The sequence below is a fragment of the Coenobita brevimanus genome, chromosome 55 (assembly GCF_032717465.1).
Source record: "Coenobita brevimanus isolate Jiangsu-jjx chromosome 55, ASM3271746v2, whole genome shotgun sequence".
In the NCBI taxonomy this organism is placed as follows: domain Eukaryota; kingdom Metazoa; phylum Arthropoda; class Malacostraca; order Decapoda; family Coenobitidae; genus Coenobita; species Coenobita brevimanus.
In genome coordinates, this window is record NC_137008.1 from 34,039,034 (window position 1) to 34,060,679 (window position 21,646).

The 21,646-nt window shown below is 40.8% G+C and overlaps 1 protein-coding gene across 1 annotated transcript in view; it reads right to left on the reverse strand.

Moving 5' to 3' along the window:
* HUWE1 (HECT, UBA and WWE domain containing E3 ubiquitin protein ligase 1) overlaps positions 1-21,646 on the reverse strand; it is a 1,134,422-nt gene that overhangs the window by 812,202 nt on the left and 300,574 nt on the right. The window contains exon 21 of the mRNA XM_080273518.1: positions 10,029-10,239. Coding sequence (XP_080129644.1) covers positions 10,029-10,239 — 211 coding nt within the window. The remainder of the gene's footprint in view (positions 1-10,028; positions 10,240-21,646) is intronic.

Consider the following 21,646-nt stretch of genomic DNA (forward strand, 5'->3'; position numbering starts at 1 on the left):
TCATAACGTTCAGAAATGTAAGAGAACTGGAAATGGTGGACAGAGAGGATCTTTTTGTGCTGGATGATGGAAGAACAAGAGGTCATGCCTTTAAGCTGAAGAAAAGAAGATGTCTTCATGATCTAAAAAGGTTCAGTTTCCCAAACAGAAGCATAGGTATTTGGAATGACTTAGACAAAGAGGTGATGCAGGCAAAATACATTCATGTGCTTAAAACTAGACTAGATAAATGTAGATATAGAGACAGGCCAACACAAGCTTAACTCAATTCCTGTATACTATACAAAGGTACACACACGAGAGAGAGAGAGAGAGAGAGAGAGAGAGAGAGGGGGGGGGGGATGCATATCAGTCAGTGCATTCTGAGGAATCTGCTGATACAAGGTGTACAACAGCTGGATGTTGTTGTCATTATCACCAGATCAGTAGCAAGGAGATGAAAATTTCTAAGTAAAAGTTATCTTTCTAAGTAAGAATTATCTTTCTGCATGATGAGTACTTAGTAAAGTGGCTTTGGATGGAGTTAAGAGAAGAGATAAAGTAGAAAACAGGCTGATAATTTCTACCCAGAATTAGTTGAAATGCAAACATATAATAAATTAGCAGAGAAAGTGAATAAACTTGAGAAAAGTTTCCAAATGGAAACAGAATAAATGAAAGAGGAACTATGCATGCAGAAAGAAGAAAATGAAAAATTAGTTAAGGAATTAAACACAAAAGACACAATAATAAATGAGCTATCAGTTAAGGCAGGTTCACTAAGAAGGAAGGCTAGTGAAATGGTGAGTACAGCTGTCAACCATGAGAGTATTATGGAGGAGTTCAGAAATGATACAGAGACAATTAGGCAAGTAAGCAGTCTAGTAGACCAAAGCAGTGATACTATAAGAGAAGATAACCCAGGTGAAAAAAATGATATGTCGCAAAGATGAAGTAGAAACTATGTATGCTGAACTGGTGAAAGTAAGGAAAGACTTAGAAACAAAAGTTAAAGAAAAATGCATTAGAATGGAACTAACAGAAATCACTGAAAACAATCACAAACTGGTCAAAGAATCGGCATATATCAACAAATCTCTAGCAATTACTGGTAATGATGAAAATGAAAAAGAAACAGAATCTCGAGAGACAGAAAGGTGATGGCCTGTGTAACGAACATATTGATGGAAGTATCAGAGAATATCTTTAATAAAGATGTAGAGGAGCACAAGAGGTTAGGGAAATATGAGAGAAATAAGTCAAAACCCCTGAAAGTCACCTTCCAAAGTGTGAACACTGTAAAGGAAATATCTGAAAATGCTAACAAACTCATGAAAAAAAAAAAGAGGAATTTATAAAAAAAGTATGGAAAAAAGCTGAATGATGGTAAAACTCAGATGACGATGATCATCATCAGAGGAAACAGAAGGGGTGATGACACCGACAATGCCCTGGCTTTGAACTCTGGTGTGTCACAGCTTCATTCAGTCAGTTCTGTTCAAAATCTGGGTGTTTATTTTTATTCAAAGTGAAATTACAAGGAACATATTAATCAAGTTGTAAGTGGGTGTACGTAACTTGCATATCAGAAATCTGTACTATCTATCTATCTATCTATTGCCAGATGCCATAATCCCGTAAGGGGTGGCCATTTGACTTTGAGTTAGTTGTTTTACGGGGAGGGACACTAACCCTCCACCAACCCACTTGTTGACACGTAGGGAGCACGTATGGTTTCGTTATATGGTTACCACCCAGCGCTGTAAATGGTTTCCTGGCTTACAGGAAACCATCAGGCTTGTCACTCAGTGTAAAGCCACCTGTAAAGGAAAGAAAAGCAATAAGAAGTGACAGGAAAGATGGGAGAAATAGGAAGAGAGGAGGACAGGCACATAAAAAGAATGATAAAGGCTAAGGAAGGGGTAGGCAGCATTACATCAAGTGAGTGGATGATGGTCGCCACCACCTACCACCTATATATATATACCTGTATATATATATTTTGTTGTAGGTGGGGGTGCTCACCATCCACTCACTTGATGTAGTGCTGCTCTCTGGTGTCTGCTCTATCCTCTCCTCCATCCTTCTTTCCATCCATCCTCTTATATCTTTCTTTCCTTCGTTCTTTCCTCTTCTTTCTGCCTGCGGGTGACTTTACACTCCCCTTTGTGTCTTTCTTTCCTTCATTCTTTCCTCTTCCTTCTGCCTGTGGGTGACTGTGCACTGAGTGACAAGCCAAATGGTCTCCTGTACACCAGGAAATCATTTACTACGCTGGGTGGTAACCATATTACAAAATATTGGCGCCTGGTGGTATAGTGGGTAATAACGGTGGTCCAATCGGATTGAGCCGGTGAAGGTTTATATCCTTTCCCACCACTTAACTCACGTAATGCCACTCAGGGATGAGTGAGGCTGGTCACTCTCATCTTAAATGCCAGGACCAACTCGCCTCAATCAATCAATCAATCATTTCCTGTGGCACCCTCGGGAATGCATAGGGCCTCGATGAACTCACACCACCACATCCTATCTTGTGCTAACCCCTCAAGATCTCCCCAACACTCATCTCCAGCTTCTCGTCTCATTGTCCTCACCCACGTCTCTTTTGGCCTTCCTCTACCTCTCCTACCAAGTGCCACCCACCCTGGTGTACCTTGTACTATTCCCTGTCTCCTATACACATGTCCTAGCCACTTCCATCGTGAGAACCTAACATATTCATCGACTGGCTGCACTCCCGTTATTTCTCTAATTCTACTATTTGGTATCCTTTCCCACCACTTAACTCCTAATATTCTTCTAAGTGCTTTGTTTTCAAACACCAAGAATTTATTTTCCATAGTCACTGTGCTGTACCAAGACTCGTGTCCATAAATTAAGATACTCCTAACCATTACCTTATAAAGTTTGATTTTTGTATGCACAGAAAAATTTTTATCATTTCAAATATTTTTAAGCATTCCCATTGCCTGATTAGCCTTCTTTAACCTTTCCTCGAATTCAAAGTTCAAAGAACCATCCTTGGCTAAATAAGTACCTAAATATTTAAACCTATCAACTTGCTTTACAACCATACCTCCAATTACACATTCCTGCGCATTTTCCATATTCATATTGATTATTTCAGTTTTTCCACAATTAATAACCAAACCCACCTTGCGACCTTCACTCACCAAACAGTCCAACACTCTCTGCATCTCTTCTGGCCCATCACAAATCAAAACTATATCATCTGCATAATCTAAATCCAAAAGTTTCCTGTTCTCTCCCCAAAGTATACCTGCACCAGTTTCTGTTCCAACGCGTTTCATAATGTAATCAATGACCAATATAAATAGTAAAGGCGATAGAACACCACCTTGAATTACTCCGGACTTGACTTCAAACGAATCACTCAGACAACCATCAACCATCACTTTACAAAATGTGTCCTCATGCATGTTCATAATGACCCTCACAAACTCCTCTGGTATTCCATAATGTCTCATGATCTTCCCCATAGTCTCTCTCGAAACACTATCAAAAGCCTTTTCAAAATCAACAAAACAAAGACTTAACGGTACTCTCATTTCATTAACTTGCTGCATCCAATGCCTAACTATAAAGATCTGATCATTGCAACCACGTCCCTTTCTAAAACCAGCCTGTTCATCCCTCAGAATACCCTCAACCACCGGCTCCAACCTATTTAACAACACTCTACTGAAAACTTTCAAAGCTATCAGTGACAAAGAGATTCCCCTCCAATTACCACATTCACTCAGGTCTCCCTTCTTCGGAACTTTAACAATTACACCATTCTTCCAAACTGATGGTAGTAACCCCGTCACCCATATCTTATTGAATAGCTTGGTCAAGATCATTATTAATCTATCCCCCTCCACTTTAAACATTTCCGGAAATAAACCATCCTCCCCTGGTGCCTTATTATTCTTTAACTGTTTCAGTGCTTTCTCCACTTCTGCAAGCCTCAACTCTCCTGTTTCTATATTTAAATCTTCCTGAGCAGACGGTATATCCTCTTCTGGTGGTATTGGTCTATTAAGAACTGTCTCAAAATGCTCTTTCCATCTATTTTTAATATCTCCATCTTTGGTCAATAAATTTCCTTCCCTGTCTCTAACTGGTATTTCCTTGCGTTTACCTGCATTACCACTCAGTTCTCTAATCGATTCATATGCTATTCTTTGACTCTGTCCATCATTTTTGTTTATTAAGATTTCAGTCTCTGCAACCTTTTCATCCACACATTTTCTTTTATCTCTCCTAGCTAACCTTCTTACTTCTGAATTCAAACTCCAGGGCTACTATGCTCCTCGTGGGGCAACGTAGGATTAGATGATTCCTGAAGAGGCATTGCCTCTTAATAATGGTCCATGCAATGGTGTTGTCTCGTATTGATTATTGTAATTTACTGTGGATTGGTCTTCCAAATTATATACTAACAAAAGTTCACTCTGCCTTAAACAAGGCAGCACGGCTTATCTTTGGTCTTCCCCTTAGAACCTCGACTACCCCGTTCCTAAATAAGCTGCACTGGTTACCAGTAAAGGCTAGAATTGAATTTAAACTGTGTCTTATTACATTCAAGGTTATTAACTCCTAAAGACCGCAATTGTTTCGGGCAGGGTACCTCCCACAACTGCAATTTGGGGGGTGTTTTGGCAACTTTCACCAAGGGCAAATTGATCGTGTTCTGGCTAAAGAGGAAGAATTTACACACCTAATAATGCAATCAGTACCCTCCTAGACCTAATGGCTACCGCACAATCACGCGTCAAAGTTCAAAAAAAGTGTATGATAGTTACCCCTCAAAAACAATCGAAAACATGAAAATTTTGGTAACTACATATTTTTCTTATTGAAACAGGTCATTTCAAAGTGTTCTGTCACACCAACTATGAAAACAGGTGTATGTAGGTGTGGGGAGATTACTAGACTATGGGGAGATAAAGTAGGCTGTAGAGAGAAGGCCTATAGGTACAGGGGTTGGAAATAACCAGCTTTCGCACGAAAAGAAAGTACTTCATTGTGTTCTGTAACATCTACCATGAAAACAGGTGTGTATGTAGGTGTGGGGAGATAACTAGTGTGGGGAGTAGCCCTACAAGGCCTTGGTGGTAATTGAGGAGAAAAATTTTGGCAACAACCAAATTCTCTTGTGGAAACCCTCCATTTCAATGGGATTTGTCACACCAGTCATAAAAACAGGTGTGTATGTAGGTGTGGAGAGATAAAACAGGTGTGGGGAGTAGCCATACAAGGCCTCATAATCATTCCAAAACTAACAGACATAAAAATGTAAAAATCTTTTGCTCATATGTCGGTGCTAAATTGCAGTTGAGTTGTCTGGGTTGACGCTGGGAAGAGGAGCACATGGGATGATTACAAAGGAATACAAATTATAAGTATCCAGTTGTGATTCATGAAAAATACATGCACGTTAGTGTGTTCATTCTGGGGGGGCAACCAAGACTGTCGCTCGTCGCGTTGTGTGTTCGTGACACGATGTTGAGGGGAAAAGAGATATACACAGTATTTCGGATGAAAGTAATGAAAAGTACAGAGCCTCATACAATCTGGTGGCCAATTATAACAGAAATAAGGAAAACATATGCAACACACTGCCTTTCAAGTACATTAACCTGCGCCGTCCCGGTGACGTGAATTAATGCCCGCACATGAAGTGCACTTATGTCCCGGCGACGTGAATTAACGCGGCAACATTGCAAGATCCCTAATTTGCACAATTTTCAATTTTCGTAAGTGATTTTTGGCACGTATACACAGGACACCTTCCTCTATTCCTCTACAAGATGCCAAGCAGGGACAATGCCTTACACCGCATAACCTCTCCCCCCACCCCCTGCACGCCATTGTCTCGGCAATTCACCTGTTACCAGTGACCTGGCCAATGAAGACATTCAGGGCCAGAGTGATTCCCCAATCGATGACAATGTGGAGGACAAAGTTTACATAGCATTAGAGGAAGAAACAGTCAGAAATGATGATCAAGTAATGTGGGAAAAAAAGGTCATGAATGGTGATGAGTTAGTGAGTGAAACAATGCTTATAATGCCTATATTACTGTTTGAAAACCAAAATACTCTTGTACTACACATAAATTCGTACCAAGTAAATAAATAAATACTGTTTATGAGTGGATAAAATAATTACCCTCCCATAGAACTCGTTTTCTTGGGTGCCAGCCTGTTAGAAAACCCAGTCAGGTAAGGTGGTACTCATACCTAGATCAAGTATTTTAAACCTCAGGTGAGCAATTTCTCTACGAATTTTCGATGTTTCTCACCAAAAGCGGATGTTTGAGCCAAAAACAAAAAAAGGTCCAAAAATGTCGGGACTGGGGCATACCACTGCCCAGAAAATGTCGGGATGGGGCGGGTTAAAAGTAACCACACCTGGATGTGTGGGGGGAAACGTTTGCACCTAGCCAGTGCTAATTACAGTCGTGATAGCCTGGGTTGACCCTGGCCGACACACCAGATAACAGGAACACATGGGTAAAATACAAAGAAATTCATAAAAATAAGTAATCAGTAGTCAATCATGAAACATACATGCATGTAAGTGTGTTCGTTGTGGAAAAAAAAAAAAAAGCTAACCAACATTGTGTTGCGTAACGTTCTGTGTTTGTAACGCAACATTGAGGAGAAAAGAGACGTATGCAAAAGTTGGAACGAAAGTACTGTAATAACTATACGCAGCCTCAAACTATTGGGTTGAAAAAGTATGCAATGCACTGAATCATGAGTTATTTGTTATGTGCAGTGATACCTTAACTAACTAGCTAACAGGTAGATAAGTTGCCCATGAAGGGCTCGCAGTTGTGTTTACCCAGAGTAAACGTTTGCTCACGGACGGAGACTAATCAGAGGTACTGATCTGGGCAGGTAAAAAAAAAAAAAAAAAAAAAAAAAAGAGAGAGAGAGAGAGGCATCGTATATAGTACAACATATAGCATTCTCCAACTAAGTACTTACGGAAACTGGTAGGTACGACATGAGAAATTAACAGAGTGAGGTGTAATTTGATGCATATTTGGGAAGAAGTTGAAATAATATGAATAATATATTCTTTCCTCTTCCTTCTGCCTGTGGGTGACTCTACACTGAGTGACAAGCCAAATGGTTTCCTGTGCACCAGGAAACCATTTACTACCCTAGGTGGTAACCATATAACCAAATTTTGGCGCCTGGTGGTTTAGTCGGTAATTATTGTGCTCCAATCGGATTGAGCCGGTGAAGGTTTATATCCATGGGGTGGTTGGGGTTTATTGCTCACATAATGCCACTCAGGGATGAGTGAGGCAGGTCACTCATCTAAAATGTCAGGACCAACTGCCTAGCCCTGGGCTCCTACGCTCCTCATGGGTCAACGTAGGATTGGATGATGGATGGATGAAACAGGTAGGTATATCAGGCCTGATAACTCTCGGGGGTCTGTTGGGGGTTGGAAGGGTAGTGAGGGACAAGGAAGGAAGGATGTGGTGGGGTTTTGGGGGGTGGGAAGGCTAGATATATATTTGAGAAGTTGAAATAATATGCAACAGGTATGTACACCAGGCCAGATAACTCTCAGGGGTCTGTTGGGGGTTGGAAGGGTAGTGAGGGACAAGGAGGGAGGGATGGGGTGGGGTTTGGGGGGGGGGGATGAGGCTAGATGTATATTTGGGAAGAAGTTGAAATAACATGAAACAGGTGCGTACATCAGGCATAACTCTCGGGGGTCTGTTGGGAGTTGGAAGGATAGTGAGGGACAAGGAGGGAAGGATGGGGTGGGTTGGGGGGGGTAGACAAGGCTAGATGTGTATTTGGGAAGATGTTGAAATAATATGAAACAGGTACGTACATCAGGTCTGATAACTCTCGGGGGTCTGTTGGAGGTTGGAAGGGTAGTGAGGGACAAGGAGGGAGGGATGGGGTGGGGGGATGAGGATAGCAGGGAGGGAGGAGGGGCAAGAGAGGGTGGGAAGGGACACAGGTGGTGGTGGGAGGAGAGATGCAGGTGCGTGGAGGGGTGGGAGAGTGGTGGGGGACAAGGAGGGAGTGAGGGAGTGGAGCAGAGGGTGGCATGGAGGTGGCCAAGAGGGGAGGTGCCCCCCCACCGCCCGGGTTGGTCCGATCCCCCTCTCATCACATCAGGGGGGGAGTTCTCATTGGCCTGAAGTCATGTACGTCATAATCGGGATGCAGCATGAGCTCCGCAGTTTTTTACAGGCCCCGTTCAATTGATGTGATTAGGCATTTTGGTATAAAACTCAAATCGCATCAATTGATGCAATTATGACTTTAGGGGTTAAGAATGGTGAACCGAAGTATCTTGATGAACTGCTAAACTCCCATCGACACACCCAGGTGTGATGTTACATAATGAAGATGATTCTTTGCATCTTGACGAGCCTGAAGCCATTCCCCAATCATTTTTCTCTGATCATTCTTTTGTGTATAGAACCCGTGATTATATAACAGATTGCCAATGTCCATGAGCAACTCTCTTCTGTTGAATCCTTTAAGTGAAAGCTGAAAGCCTTTCTTTTTACAAAATGCTATGACCTGGAGAAAGGTACTATGATGGATGATTATAGGGTTTAATTATTTTATATTTTTTTTTTACTGATGAAGTTTGTATTGTATATAAGAGATGTCACAATTCTTGTACAGTAATTGTAAAAATAATGTACAGTATATGTGTGTCGAATGCTAATGAATTCCCTATGGAAGAACTGGTGCTTATGAGAAACAAAAGACCAGATTATGATGATAATGATGATGATTATTATTATAGTGGTAGGTGGGGACACGCGGCATCCACTCAATCGATGTAGTACTGCTCTCGGGAGTCTGTCCTTTCCTCTCCTCCATCCTTCTTTCCTTCCATTCTCTTCTGTCTTTCTATCATTCTTTCCTTGTCCTTCTGTCTACAGGTGACTTTACACTCCCTCTTCTGTCTTTCCTTCATTCTTTCCTCTAACTTCTGCCTGTGGGTGACTCTGCACTGAGTGACATGCCAAATGGTTTCCTGTACACCAGGAAACCATTTACTATGATGGGTGGTTACCATACATCCAACATCCAATCCTACATTGCCGTATGAGGAGCGTAGGAGCCCGGGGCTAGGCAGTTGGTCCCAACATTTGAGATGAGAGTGACCAGCCTCACTCATTCCCGAGTTGCATTACATGTGCAATCAACCCTAACCATTCCTTTGGTATAATCCTTCACCAGCTCAATTCGACTGGAGCGCAATAATTACCCACTAAAACACCAGGCACCAAAATTTGGCAATATGGTTACCACCCAGCATTGTAAATGGTTTCCTGGTGTACAGGAAACCATTTGGCTTGTCACTCATTGCAGTCACCCACAGGCAGAAGGAAGAGGAAAGAATGAAGGAAAGAAAGAGAGAAGAGGGAGTGTAAAGCCACCCGTAGGCAGAAGAAAGAGGAAAGAGTGAAGAAAAGAAAGACAGGAGAATATAATTTTATTCTTGTTGCCATAAGTCTGTCCTAATATTCTATATCTTCACTTACTACTGTATCAGATTTTTTTTCTTTTTTAAATACAAAATTCCTTTACCAAGCTCAGCACCTCCCCTTTACTTTCACATACCAATACAGAACTATCAGCCTGCAACAGTATATGAAGTTTCCAAACCCTTCCCACTCACCGAGGTCACTCCAACATCCATTAACTTAATTTGTATTTATTTTATATACTGAACGACCTTGGAGGACATCCCTAATTCGGTCCATCAGTCAAATACAATATTTAACTCAGGTTCACTTCCCACAAGCACTCCTGCCCTAGCAACCAACCACATAGAACTCTCAACAGCATTTAGCAATTTCCCATCTACTCCATATATTTTTGGCACCTTCCACATTCCTTGTTTACCTGACATATGCTTTCACCAGATTCATAAAGGACACATACATCTTTTTCCCTTCTCTAAATTCTTTTCCACTAAACATATGAGAATGAATATTTGATCTACACAACCCTCTCCCTTCATGGACGAGGACCTACCTAATGTTTCTTTGCTTAGTGGTTCATCATCAATCTCCTTCTGCGGTAGAAGTGACTTGGTGGTGGATGCATTACGCTGGAGGCCAGCGGAAGTGCCATTGGAATTGCTGGTGCCGGGAGTCATCTGTACATCTTCCCCAAGTGACATGGCAATGGCCTGAAGCATCTGGTCCTCTTCTGTCAGCTCCATGTCACCAGCTCCATCCACCACCTAGGAAGAAAAATAAATCAAGAATTATCACTACCATAAATAAACAAATCACCCCATTGGTGTCTGTTTATTCCACATGCAATACCAAACAAATACACACCAGCATCCCAGGGAAGTTATCAATCAGCTGAATACAGTACAATACACTTTTAAATGGAAGTGTTCTATACATGAATTGCTCTTGTTCACTTGAGGTCTTCTTTGTAGTCTCCTACACTTCTGGATGCAACCCTGCTAAGTTCTCTATCCTCAGGTCCATCCCTGGGACCTGAGATTTCTTTGGCATATTCAAAAAGGCTCTCTGATCATGACTCTGGGCATTTAACACATCATCCAATTACCTTCATACACTCCCTCCAAATATCTAAACCATTTCAGATATGAACATATCGCCTCCCCCATCTCCCACAGGCTTACAGGTACTATGGAGGCAATTCTCTTTCACTTCTCCCCGAAGTGAAAGTCTTTACAGCATTCAATAGCTCTAAATCCATATTTTTCATACAAAAACTTTCCATAATTCTTCCCTTTTCACTCAGCCATACACTCTTTCCAGATCCTGAAAAGCCATATACAGTAATCCCTATTACAGGGGAATGGTTTATGGAAAACCCCATTGTTGGAGAAATTGTGGTTGGCAATGTCAGTGAACCTAACATGAAGAAAATGGAGTTAGGTGAAGTGCGGCTTTCGTAACAGGTGGTGGGATTTATCAAATGGTATGTGCAATATACTTCTAACCAATTAAATAGACATAAACCAGACTTTTTATGGAATGCCCTTCATCCACTCACTCAATGTAGTGCTACTCTATACTAAGCGGCAAGCCAAATGATTTCCTGTACGTCAGGGAATCATTTAATATGCTGGGTGGTAACTTTATAGCCAACCAATAACGTGTTCCCTATGTGTCAACAAGTGGATTGGCATAGGGTTAGTATCACTCCTGGAAAACATTACTTAAAAAGACAAACAAAATGCCTCGGAGCAGGACTGACCCACAGGTGACAACCAAATACAGTACAATCCCAGCTATCCGGTATCCAGACAAACGGAATACTCAGAACAACGGGAAAATTCAAGGGCTGGTAAAAATGTCAGTAAGTTATAACTGTGCACCAATATGAATGGACCGCCAAACCGCCGTTTGATCGTGTCACGCGAGGCTGGGTGAAGTCAGACAAAGCGTGGTGAAAGCATTTCTGGCTAATGTAAATCCCTAGCAAATCCTCTTAACCACCCCTCCTCTCCCCCTCTTTCCTCTACTTGAATTCAGTCATCCTCCACACCCTCCAAAAATCACCAGTCTGCGTTTTGCCACCAGACAGTAAACAAGCTCTCTTGCTATTGTCTTCCACTGATAGATGGTAATTTGTACACTCCAAAATGCCTAAAGTGCAAACTAAACGTAAGCATATCGTGCTTACCTTGAAACAGAAGCTGGACATATGCAACAGACTTGAAAAAGGCGAACATTATAAAACACTAATGGCTGAATATAAATGTTAATAAGAATGAAAGTTTACTTTGTTGGAAGAATAAATAAATAAATAATATGCCTGCATTTCATACATACATCATTTATTTTACTTTCTGCAAAACAGCTGAGTGGCGGGTGAGGGGTGGAGTGATGGAGGTCAAGCGGGGAAGAAGAAGAACAGTCGGAAACGTAAACAAACTCACGTGGGGGCACAGGTGTCGTGATAATTCTACAGTGCAGTCTTAACACATCATCAGTTCACTAATAAATGTTCAAGCTTTTATTTCTTTATTTTATTTTTAAATTTTTATGAGTACAGTACATATAATGAATACAGTAATTCGGTAAACAATGGACTGGTGCAATTTGCAGTACTGCGAATTGCTAGACATTGCACACACGTCCGTTATGACCATGGTGTGTGTTTACAAGGCAGTTTTTCAGGAGGAATCTCTTAGTGTAACCCCTAATGTGACTGGTGAGTACCTGAACTGTATTTACTGCTGTGATAGCCTTTGTACAGATATGACTTGAAAATCAGAAATACGGGGAAAATCTGTAACCGGGAAGGTAAATTCCCCAAGCCACCCGGTTAACTGGGATTGTACTGTACCGTACAGAGGGCATGGGGAGGATTTCAACATGAAATGTGAGGGGTGTGAATGATGTAGTGAAAGAGCCTGTACAAAGCTCATGGATGCAACAGTAGACATATGTGGATTGAATGAGACTAGATGAAGATTGTGAGTATGAGAAAGTGTGAATGTGGTTTGTATGTGTCGTAATAGGCAAGAATGAGAGCAAATGGGGGGTGCATGTATTGTTGTGTGTAAGAGATGGAAGGAGAATATAAGTGTGTGTGGATCAGAAACAACTAAAAAGAAAAACAAAATGACTTGGACCAGGAATGACCCACAGGTGACGACCAAGTACTGGACAAAGGACATAGTTAGGATTTAAACATGGAATGAGAAGAGTGAAAATGATGGAGAGAGAGAGAGAGAGAGAGAGACTGTCTTGGTGTTTGATGATGCTGAAGTGGACATATGTGGATTGACTGAGACCAAATGAAAAGGTGAGTGTGAGAGTGGGAATATGGATTGGGTATATGTGCAAAAAGAGGTGAGAATTGGGAGGGCGTATGTATTGTGCACAAGAAATGTAAGATTACAATAGTATGGGGTAGAAACATCTAACTAAAAAGGCAAACCAAATGCCTCAGACCAGGACTGACCCACAGGTGATGAAAAAGTACTGGACAAAGGACACGGTGAGGATTTAAACATGGAATGTGATGGGTGCAAATGACGAGGTGAAACAGTGCATTCAGGTACTTGAGGATGCACAAGTGGACATATGTGAATTGACTGAGACCAAATGGTGAGGTGAGTGTGAGAGTGTGGGAATATGGATTGGATTTATGTGTGAGGGTAGGTGAGAATGAGAGGGCAATGGAGGGTGTATGTATTGTCGTGTGCAAGAGACGGAGAGAGAATATATGTGTGTATTGATCAGTTCGTTCAGAGATTGTGTGGGTAAGATCAAAAGTTGGGCACAAAAGCATCGCCGCTAAATCTGTGCCAAGACTGCTGAGTGATGAGCAGAGGGCAAATCGAGTTGCAGTTTGCAGGGAGCTCAAGAATCAGGTCAGAGATGATGACACCTTCATCTCCAAGGTCATAATTGGTGATGAATCATGGGTTTATGGTTATGACCCGGAGACAAAGAAGCAGTCAACGCAATGGAAGTCAGTTCACAAAGGCCAAAAAAAGGAATGTCAAGTTTGCAGCAATGTCAAGTTGATGTTGATCGTTTTCTTTGATATCCAAGGAATTGTTCAAAAGGAATTTGTCCCATCTAGTCAATCTGTCAGCAGAAAGTTTTATCGTGAAGTTCTGCAGTATCTGAGGGAGAACATATGCCACAGACGTCCAGAACAGTGGAAGAAGGACTGGGTCCTGCATCATGACAACGCCCCCGCACACACATCAAGTGTTGTCTGGCAGTTCCTGGGTTCCACTAACACGGTAGTCATTCCCCACCCACCCTATTCGCCTGACCTTACCCCCTGAAACTTTTTCATGTTTCCCAAGCTGAAATTACAACTGAAAGAGAGTCGATTTGACTCGATTGAGGAGATCCAGATAGAATCGCAGGAGGTGCTCAAGACCATCATGCCTGAAGCCTTCCAGGGATGCAGGGACTCTTCTTATGCAGTTTTTTGCAGTGTCCTCTTGCTGATGCTTCTCCATATGTTAAGTAATCATTTATGTCTATTTTCTCCTTCCCTGATATGCACTTATATAGCATTATCATGTCACCTCTTTTTCTTCTCTCCTGTAGTGTTGGTAGATTCAGTTTATTTAGTCTTTCTTCACAGCTTAGGTCCCTTAAGCTTGGTATCCATCTTGTAGCGGCCCTTTGAACATTTTCAATCTTGTCTATGTGTTTTTTTGAGATGAGGACTCCAGACTACTGATGCATACTCCAGGGTTGGTCTGATGAATGATATTATTATCCTTCTTAGCATGTCTTCCTTTATGTATGTGAATGCCATTCTCATATTTGCAAGCAGTGTATACATGTTCCGTGCCTTCTCGCTGACGTGGTCAGCCGGAGATAGTCTGTTATTGATAATCACACCTAGGTCTTTCTCTCTTTCTGATGTGTATAGGGTTTTATTTCCTAACTTATAATCCCAATCAGGCCTTTTTCCACTTTTACCAAACTTGATTACATGACACTTGTCCACATTGAATTCCATTTGCCATTTATTACTCCATTCATGAAGTTTATTTAATTCTTCTTGTAGCTCTTTACAAGACTCTGTGTTAGTAATTCTCCTTTGTATTTTTACATCATCTGCAAAAATATTTAGACAGCTTTCATTTCCAGTGTTACTGTCTATATCATTTATATACACTAAAAACATGATTGGTGCCAGCACTGAACCCTGTGGTACTCCACTAGTCACTTCTTTCCATGATGAGTAGTTTCCCCTTAGGACTATCCTCATTTCTCTTTTTATAAGCTTTTCTAATACCTTGCTTACAACACTGGTCAGTGATACTGGTCGGTAGTTGAGTGGATTTTGTCTGTTCCCTTTCTTGAATAAGGGGACAATATTTGCTATCTTTCAAATATCAGGTGGTTTACCTTGACTCAAGGATTTCTTGAAAATTAAAAATAATGGTTTACTTAACTCCTTTGCACATTCTCGCAGCACCCAACATGAAATTTCATCAGGACCATTTGCTTTTCCTCTGTCTAATTTGCTTAACTCCTCCTGTATTACTTTTTCTGATATTTGTATATCTGGTAGTATGTGTGGACATGCATGTTCCACATAGTCTCTCCCAAAAATTTTATCTTCTGTAAAAACTGATTGGAAATTCTTATTTAGTGCTTCACAAATATCTTTCTCTTGTGTATAGGTGATTCCCTTGTCCGCAATGGATTGTATTATATCTTTTACTTTGGTTTTGCTTCTGATGCAGCTGTAAAATAGCTTCAGTTGATCACTACTTTTATTTATTATATCCTCCTCAAACTGTTTTTTGGCTTCCCTCCTTATTCTTGTATAATCGTTTCTTGCCTGTTTGTAATTATTATATGCCCTTTCACTATTGTGTCTTCTGTATCTATTCCACAACAAATCTCTTCTTTCTTTTGATTTTTTACATTCTGTATTGAACCATTTCTGCATTTTCTTATCTACTTCTTTGTGGTGTGGGATGTACTTCTGGACTCCTATTTCATAAAATTCACAGAATTTTTAATATACAGCATTTTCCCAATCAATTCCTAAGAAATACTTCTTTAGGTCATGATAATTTCCCTTTTTATAGTTTAGGCTCTTTCTGTAACTTTCAATGCTGTTAACTATGTCATATGCTATCCTGAAGTTGCAATTTAGTACTGCATGGTCGCTTATGCCGAGTGGAGGGTGATATATTAAACTGTCAGTATCATTTTCTTGCCTAGTAAATATGAGATCTAGCTTTGAAGGTACATCGAGTCCTCTTTTTCTGGTGGTTTCCCTCACATGTTGCGTTAGAAAAACTCTTGCACGAGATCCAGGAGCTTTGGTCTCAACAGCTTTCTTGGCTAATTATATCTAGAGTATTCCAATTTATACTTGTGTTAAAATCTCCAGTTAGTATAATTCTTTCCGATTTCTCTTCCATTTTATGTAGTGATGCTCTTAAACTCTGAATTGTTCTCTCTGCCAGGTCCTCATATTCGTCTCTTTCCCATGTGTTTGATCTGGGTGGCATGCACATACTTTCCCTTCAGATGTGTTGATCTCTACTGCAATCAGTTCTACTTGTGAGGGTATATTTAGTTTTATTTCACTGACTTTTTGATTTGTCTTAGTTAATTCCTCCTCTTTGTTTTAAGTTTCTACGGTATCTCTTCTCCATATATTATATTCCTCTAAGTTTAGTATGTCATTTGATATCCTTGGTGTTAATTTTGTTTCCGTTAGGCATATTATATGTGGTTCATTTTCTCTGACATAATCATTCATCTCTAATAATTTAGATACCATTCCATCCACATTTGAGTACATCAACTTTATCATCTTGTTTATATACTTGTCATGACTTGGTTCTACTACCTTCCTCCTTTTTATTCCTGTTTATGTACCATTTTCGTACCTGCAATCCTATTACTTTGTAAAAAAAAATGCGTTCTTCTCCTCTTCTGATCTTCCCTCGTTTTTTGTTTTTGCTTCCTCCCTCTTCTCTTTCAGTAATTCCAGTTCCTCTTGTGTTTGGCATCTTTTTATCCATACATTTTTGAACTCCTCTTTTTCCATAAGATTCTTTGCATTTTTTTGTATCTCATCCATGGTGTTTACACTCTGGAAAGTCACCTTTAGAGGTCTTGCCTTGCTTTTCTCATATTTCCTTAACCTTTTGTGTTCCTCTATGTCTTCACTACAGATTTCCTCTGATACTTCTTTCAGTTAGCTCATTACATTTGCTATCTCCTTTTTGTCTCTTGTGATCTTGTTTTTTACTTCTTCCTCTTCTATACCAGTGATTACTATAGATTTGTTGATATCTACTGAATCTCTGACTAACTTTGGATTGTTTTGGATTATTCTTTTCATTTCCTTTTTATTGCTTTTTTCTTCCACCCTTGTTTCTAAGTCTTTCTTTACTTTCACCATTTCAGCATACGTGGTTTCCACATCATTTTTGTAGCTTTGCACAGCTTCATTCTACTGTATTATCTTCTCCTCAATATCACTACTCTGGTCTATCAGACTGCTTACTTGCCTAATTGTCTCTGTATCATTTTTGAACTCTTCCATAATACTCTCATGGTTGACTACTGTACTTGCCATTTCACTCATTTTCCTCCTAAGTGTACTCAATTCCACTGTTAGTTCACATATGGTTGTGTCTTTCTTGTTGACCTCCCTTCCTAGTTTTTCTATTTCTTCCTTTTGCAAGTGTATCTGCTTCTTTATTTATTTATGTGTGTGTGTGTGTGTGTGTGTGTGTGTGTGTATCATCATCATCAGCCATTTGAGTATCCACTGCAGGACCGGCCTATCCAGACCGAAGCTGGGATATATGTATACTGTATATACAGTATATATATATTATAACGGCCATACCACGTTGAGTACACCGCTTCCCATCCGATCAGCGAAGTTAACCCGCGGCGTCCCGTCGACGTTCTTCCACGTCCTCACGTTTTGTCACTGCCAATCCCGTCAACGTACTTTAACGTCCTGCAATTGCAAGGTTCATAATTTCCACAATTTTCAAAATTCGCGCGAGATTTTCGATTCGCCCACCTACCCAAGCCTGCCCTACCTGCCGCCAGGCGGGCAGCGTCCCAGACCCCGCGTGACCTGTGCTCGCCCTTGTCTCGGTTACTCACCTGTTAGCAGTGACCCAGGTCAGACATGGCGCATAAAGATCTCTCAGACAACGAAATACAAACCGCCCTGGATGTCTTCACTGGAGATAGTGATTCTCCACTTGATGATGATGTGAAGGATTGAGATTACGTGCAGCCTGAGGAGGAAATAACAAGCAGTGATGAGGAGGTCCTTTCGCCCCGGAAAAAACGGTATGTCACATATCGTAAGGCAAGGGAAGGCCAGCCTGCACCCAAACCACCTGCACGGACCTCTCTCCATCCCCTAGAGAGAGATTCTGATGAGGACGAGGATGAGGACGATGACGATGAAGGCGGCTTAGGACGTGGTGTTGCCTCGTGGTTGGGGAAGGAAAAAATCTCACCCAGAGGATCAGAAGGTGGGGGTTTTGTTTGGGGAAGGCGAAAGTGGTGTGGTGGGAGTGCGGGGTGAATGGGAAAGTGGTGTGGCGGGAGCGCAGGGTGAAAGGGAAAGTGGTGTGGCGGGAGTGCGGGGTGAAAAGGAAAGTGCTGTGAGGGAGGCAGCACGAGCACGTGGTGCACGTAGGCTTAGGAGAGAGGAGGTGGAGCCACTCCCCAGCACGTCTTTTGCAACACAATATTCCCAAACTTCCTCCCCACAGCCCCAGGATGTGGGGAAAGGAAGGAAAGGGAATGGAAAGGGTAAAGGGAAAGCGTAAAGGAAAAGGGAGAGGGAAGAGAAGTGTGAGTGATGAAAGGCGCCGCTCTCCACCTCCCCAACTACCCCCACCAACACCAATGTTGCGTTGTGCCTTCAGCCATGTTTCAGAGAGTACCATAACTTCCTACACTACTGAAACTGTGTGGGATGGCGATATGACGGTCAGTATAATGGTAAGGCCAGTCAGTATGTGCTAAGTCTTATATAAAGTTGAAACGGGTGTAATGTTTGCAGGAAAGTAATGTATAAGTTGAGAAATAGTTTAAGTTGAAAGAAGTGATATCAAAACTACACCCACTGTGTAAATCTGCGAAAATATGACGCTCAGTATAACACTCTGGTCAGTAAATATGTGATAGCAAGAATATAAAGTGGAAACGGGTGTAATGTTAGCAGGAAAGTAACGTATAAGTTGAAAAATATATAAAGTGGAAAAGGGTGTAATGTTAATAGGAAAGTAATTTATAAGTTGAATACTAGTGTAAGATGAAACAAATGAGATCGCGATAACACTCACTGTGTAAATATGCAATAATATGACGCTCAGTAGAATAGTAAGGTCTCCAATTATGTGATAGCAATTATATCAAGTGGAAACATGTGTAATGTTAGTGGAGAAGTATTATATAAGTACAAAAATAGGTTGTAAGTTGAAATAATAGTCATAGCGACTTCACCCTCTGTGTTATTATGCGCTATTATTATGCTAAATATTTACGTAAGGCCGGAAACTATCTCAAAACAGTTCTCTAAAGTGGAGAAGTGTATAATAGGAAAGTATTATGTATTTTGAAAAAACACAATACGAGTTGAAACAACAGTCACAGCGAGTTCACTCACTACGTAAACAAGCGCTAACATTACGCTAAATGTCACTGAAAGGCCTGTGAATACGTAAAATCAGTTCAATAAAATGTAAAATGGTATAATGTTATTGGAGATGTATTATGTAAGTAGAAAAAATGATATATATCATGATTCAACAATGTTAGCGATTCATCGTGAACAGTTTGGCTGATTTTGCTCGGTTCGCCCGATGGTACAATGCTTATTTCACCTCTATTTTTGTATAAAATCCAATTTACTCTTGTATCACATGTTTTTATGTTTGTAATAAATACATATCTACTTACCTTCAATGGTTTCCCAGACTTAAAATACCATAGAAAACGTGAGAGCCTCAGACCACCTACAGAGAACACGGTACCAGGTGTGACGAACGTGTACCTGTTTAGGCCACTTATGGACCCCGGTGAACACTTTCTTGGTGATTGACCATTGTTTCTGACCAAAAGCGAAAGTTTTAGCAAAAAAAAATGGGTCCAAAAATGGTCGGGATTGGGGGGTACCAGTGGTGAAAAAGTGGTCGGGATGGGGCAGGTTAACCCCTACACTGCGGGCATGTTTACCGATGTTTTGCGTGTACCGCGGGGTTATTCGGGCTCCGAAAGACTCAAAAAATATTTGCCAAAAATCAGTTATTAATCCTAGAATATTAAAATTACATATGCTTATGGCACATGCCTTCAGCTTTCTCCTGGAATGTTTGTTGAGCCTTCGTCAGTTACCGTAAGACTTGTGGAGACCTCTGAAGTTGGGTAACGAAGTCTCCACTTTACACTTCCAGACAACCCGTAATATGATTACCACAGCCAGATATTAACACTATAAACACTACTCTATGATTTTCAAGTAGTTTGGGATCCATACTCCAAAAAAAACCCCACTGTGAAAGCAATGAAAATTATGAGCGCGTCTGACCGTTGCACTGGCACTAGTTCGCTCTTGGTACTCTGTCATTTATTATTCATAAAACCCCTCACACTTTATATTACTATTACTATATAACACTTATATATATCTACAGTCTTTATCCATAAGTTTCCTTCAGTAGTATTAGTTTATTGTCACTGTAGGGATTCAATTTCTTTCAGTAAAATACGCAGCATTCACTTTCTCGTCCTGTATACTAGCATTGAGAGTGAATGTCACTTTCATCTTCACTCTCACAACTCATAGTATTCAAACATGCTAGAGTGAAACTTTCACTTTCATTACTCCTAGGGTATATACTCGTATTCTTATAATACTACTCATTTACATTTCTATTTAAGTTCTCTATTTTATTTACGTTATTTACATTTCTATTTTATTTACACTGTGTTATGCGCTGTCACTTGAAGTAACTTATAAAATTATTTTCCATTGTTCACGTATATTTACATTCATTACTTTCACTTGCTGTTTACACATTATTTATGCATTATTTACAATTCCACTTGCACTGTTTTACTCAACAGAAAGATCGTAGTCACTCTTTTATCAATTGTCAGCCCTTTACCTCTTTCCACACGAGGTTTAGTAGGGGGTAAAGGTCACAGGGCCCTTTGCATGGGGGTGAAAAAGTCCCTGAAGTCAGCAAGAAGAAACAGACGTACCTCCACTTCAGAAGATGAGAGTAAACTGATAAGGGAGGGCTGGGATAGAGGCCTACTTAAGGGGATATTCAGTAGCACTCACCAATGTTAGCTCTTGAAACAGCTATGTATAGCACTGAAATGATTGGCAGGAAATCTAGATTTCAATACATTATAAATTAGGTAGTTCCAGTGTGAATGTAAATATCTACTTCTAGGCTTCTCCCCTTCCGCTCCTTACATGTATATTTATTACGAAAATAGATTATATGAGCATATTTCAAAGGGGGAAAAAAAACAGCGTAAAATTAGCCGAATCGAGTGCACGTGAGGTGTTGTCAGGTGATAATTAGCCAATTCCAGGTGTATGGCACTCTCACTTACCTTATTTCTTTCTTGTATATATTACTTGGTATAAGAATAGGACATAGGCCTTATTTCAATGGATGAAATCAGTGAAAAATTCCAGGGAAGCTTTACTTAGCGTACCACAGCCGGGCAGGCGAGAGGATAGGGTAATGGAGGAGAGGTAGGGAGGGGAGTCAAGAACGGGGAGAAATGGCTAAATTGTCAACAATGGATGGGAGTACAGATGAGATTAGGAGTGCTGACTAGTGTTGGACATTGGCAGTACTGATAGATGATACAAGCCACCACTTGGAAGCCCGGGTGAATTCAAAATAAAACAGAATCACAAAAGCGACGCCCCACGGTATGATCCCTTGATCCCAAGCGTCACAAAAGTGACGCCCCGCGGTTAAGGGGTTAAGCAACGTTGGGTCTGGTTAGTACTTGGATGGGTGACTACCTGGGAACACCAGATGCTGCTGCCATCCCTACGTGTCAAGTGGGGTTGGTGGAGGATTAGTGCCCCTCCCTGAAAAACAATTAACTCTAAGTTGGCATTTTACATCATCTTAATGAATG